The sequence below is a fragment of the Ursus arctos genome, unplaced genomic scaffold (genome assembly GCF_023065955.2).
Source record: "Ursus arctos isolate Adak ecotype North America unplaced genomic scaffold, UrsArc2.0 scaffold_8, whole genome shotgun sequence".
Lineage (NCBI taxonomy): Eukaryota > Metazoa > Chordata > Mammalia > Carnivora > Ursidae > Ursus > Ursus arctos.
In genome coordinates this window covers 38,659,349-38,662,841 of record NW_026623100.1, presented here as the reverse complement: position 1 = coordinate 38,662,841, position 3,493 = coordinate 38,659,349, and the positions used below count along the sequence as shown (strand labels likewise).

Below are 3,493 nucleotides of genomic sequence, written 5' to 3'. Positions count from 1 at the left end.
CACAAAATAGGAATGAATATCCTGGGGCACGGGGGAGGGGGGGAGGGGTGCTCAGTTGGTTAAGCGGTTAAGTGTCTGCCTTCGGCTCAGGTCATGGTCCTGGAGTCCTGGGACTGAGCCTCAGGTCAGGCCCCCTGCTCAGGGGAAAGCCTGCGCTTCCTGCGTGTGCTGTCATATTAAAAAAAAAAAAAAAAAAAAAGGAATGAATAACCCAGACCTCAGAGTTTGTCCCTGAGTTGGCAGGGGTTTCTGTCCCAGGATCTGGTTGGGTCCATGCAGTGTGACCTTCAAGTCACTTTTCTATGGGGAGTGACCAGTGGCTCTTTCCATTGCTGCTCCTGCACCGTGGTTTCTGGGCTTCTCAGGCTGGGGAATCCCTGTTTGAACTACAGGAGCTTAATAAGGAGGCAAAGACAGACCGACTGGTGGGTGTCTGTGGAGGCCAGTCTTCCTTGGCAAAGACCCAGCCCAGGCAGTAGCGCTGGCTCGGGATTTGCTGTGTCCTCTCTCCTGAGGCCCACCTCTCCGCCGCTTCTCCGTGCGTTTTGACTTTCCGCGGGCTTCTGAGCCGTGGTGGGACGGCCTGGGTCCCGAGAGCCACGGGCTGGGTCCCGAGAGCCGGAGGAGTCCACTCACCTGCCTTTGCTTCCACATCGCATCCCCATTAGTCCCGGTTGCAGACGCTCTCCCAGGCCAGGTCCTGCCGAGTCTCGAGTTCCCCCAGCCCCCTCGCGCCGCACTAATAACTTCCAGCCGCCAGGACCTCTTTAAGAGCGTTCCGCGCGGGTGGGGCGGGGACGAGGGGGCTAGGTCAGGAGACTGAGGTCCTTCCTAGGAGAGATCCTAGAACAGCTCTGACCTCCCTCCTCGCAATTTTGCAAATCCCCATCCGCTGGGGCCAGGGGAAGCAATTTTATTGCCGACTAGTTTATGAGCCAGAGCAGCGGTTGGCGGGGAGTCAGTGGCACACAGAATCTGGGAGTCAGTGGCACACAGAATCCAGGAAGGGTCCAGCCAGAATGTGCACCGGGCCGCGCCCCGCAGCGCGGAGCAGCTCGGCGCCCCGGTGCGGCAGGTTGTTCTGGGGCTTCTCTCCGAGCCTCCCCATCCTGTAGAAATACCGCTGCCGAGACATCTACCAGCTCCAGACCCACGGCGGCCCCGAGTTGGGGGTTGGGGGCGCAGGAGGAGGGGCACACGGGGCTCGGGCCCAGCGCGGGGGGCGGGTCCGAGGCGGGGGGCCCAGATCGGGAGCCGCGCGCTGGGGCCCAGGCAGCTGCGGAGCGGATCGCAGCCGGCGGCGGGACCGCCACAGCCCGACAGGCCATGAACTCGGGACCCGAGCCCCGGACACCCCGGACACTATTCAGCATCGCAGACATCCTAGGCCCGCGCATGGTTCCCCGAGGACCTTCTACGTCTCAGCTTCCAGAGGCGAGCCCTGGTCCCACGTCGCCTCTGTGCGCGCTGGAGGAGCTGACCAGTAAAACTTTCCGCGGACTTGACGGGCACGCTCCAGAGTCCTCTGAAGGTATAGCGCCGGCGAAGTCGCGCACTTTGACTCGGTCTTCTCCCCATCTCTCTCCTCCAGGTCCCGGTCTCGAACCTTCGTTCACCCTGGCCGCCACCCTAATCTGCCCCCTGCCCTCAGCGCACGTGCTGGGACGTGCATCTCCCGCTCCTCACCTCCCCTCCGTTAGTTCCCAGGCTCCGCGGCCGCTCCTGGAGGCCGCCAGCGCCGAGGGGAAGGGCCGGTCTGTCGAGAACTGAGTGACCCGTGGGTCCGTTCGCTGTAGGCGGGGCAATCGCGACAGAGAGAGACTGGTGAGACGGAGACAAAAGGCCTGAGCGGGAGGCTGTAAACGAGTGAGCTAGGGCAAGGGCGGTGCAGAAAGTGCTGGGGGGCGAGGCTCGGGCCTCCCCGGGTGACCTCGCTCTGCTCCACGCCGCTGTCTTCTGGAGAGGGCACAGAAGCAGAAAGTCTTTGGGGCAGCAAGGGTCCGGGGACTACGGACTTCGCCTCTCCTTACCCTTTGATCCCCCATACCTCCCTTTTGGGCTCGAGGAGGGGGCGCCGTGTCATTAAAGAAGGGTAAACCGAGAGTGCCCATCATGACCCATGAGTCTTTAGAAGGGCACGATCCGGGTCCTATTAACACTCATCATGCCGGGCTAGCTGCCTTTATTTTGACCATGGTCGGGCCTCACCTCGGGTGCCGGCCCCAACCCACAAGGTCACTTATCCTGGGGCTCCCAAAGGCCTCGGAGGTCCCGCCCCAGATGGCCTGCCCCTGCGCCAGGTCTTCTCTGGCCTATCCCGCCCTCCTCCCGCTGTCTCACCTCCGCAAGATGCCCTCAAGCCTGCTGCCTCCCATACCCTAGTGGCCCGTTCCACTTTATGTCCCCATTCCCATCTCGGCCTGAACCCCGGTTGGGTAAGGGACCACGGTTCTGGCTCCCGTCTCCCTCCTCCCACCTCTTCCTCCCCGACCCTGGCTAGAGCTCTCCCCCACCCCATCGCCCCGCCTCAGCTTCTCCTCCCGGCAGAAGCCCGATTCCCACAGGCCAGAGACTGACCCCCGCCCTATCCCCGCAGGCCGCGCCCGGGTTGCTCTGGGTCCTGGCCCGGCCGGCCGCAGACGGCGAAAGTCACGCACGGCGTTCACCGCGCAGCAGGTGCTGGAGCTGGAGCGACGCTTCGTCTTCCAGAAGTACCTGGCGCCTTCCGAGCGCGACGGGCTGGCGGCGAGGCTCGGTTTGGCCAATGCACAGGTTGTCACGTGGTTCCAGAACCGGCGCGCCAAGCTCAAGCGCGACGTGGAGGAGATGCGCGCGGACGTGGCCTCGCTGAGTGCGCTGTCCCCCGAAGTCCAGTGCCGCCTCGAGCTGCCGGATGGTGCCCCAGGCCCCGGCCCCGGCCCGCCTGACTCCGGGCCCCACCTGTCAGAAGAGGAGATTCAGGTGGACGACTGAAGGCAAAGCCGCCGCCAGCGCGCCCTGGCTCTGGGGCCCCGGACTCCTCACCTCGTGCCCCGCGCCCTGTCCGGGTTCCGGGGTGGAGGGAGGGTGTGGATCCGGCCTCCTCCGGCTCACAGTCCAGACGCTCACTTTTCCCAATTGTTGAGAATAAAATTGACTCAGTCGCATGAGGCCACAATCCCGGCCCCCGGAGTGGTAAGAGCAAATTTTGTGGATTATTGTGCAGATTCCGCGTTTGGCTGAGGGCTTTAAACGCGATGTCTCCTTTAACCCTCCTAGCAACTCAATAAGGTAGGTGATATAATTATGCTCATTTCATACAGAAAGAATCACTAGGTCAAGATTTGGACCTATGCATCCTCCTGGACTTCACAGCCAGTGCTTGTCAGCCCAGACAGTGCTCTGGAAACTTCGAGCTGAGGGGTAGATGGGACTCTGGTAGCTTTGGGCGACCCACCCCTACTGACTGCCTTGGGTGGAGGACTCCACCAGGCCTTTGATTCCCCCCCCCCCC

At 62.8% G+C, this 3,493-nt stretch overlaps 1 protein-coding gene across 1 annotated transcript; it reads left to right on the top strand.

The window, feature by feature from the left end:
- The first annotated feature begins 1,251 nt into the window (after nt 1–1,251).
- On the top strand, nt 1,252–3,176 carry LBX2 (ladybird homeobox 2). Its single transcript, XM_026482459.4, has 2 exons — nt 1,252–1,531; nt 2,597–3,176. The coding sequence occupies exons 1-2, from the start codon at nt 1,327–1,329 to the stop codon at nt 2,971–2,973; spliced, it is 582 nt and encodes a 193-aa protein (XP_026338244.1). The 5' UTR covers nt 1,252–1,326; the 3' UTR covers nt 2,974–3,176.
- The last annotated feature ends 317 nt before the right edge of the window (nt 3,177–3,493 follow it).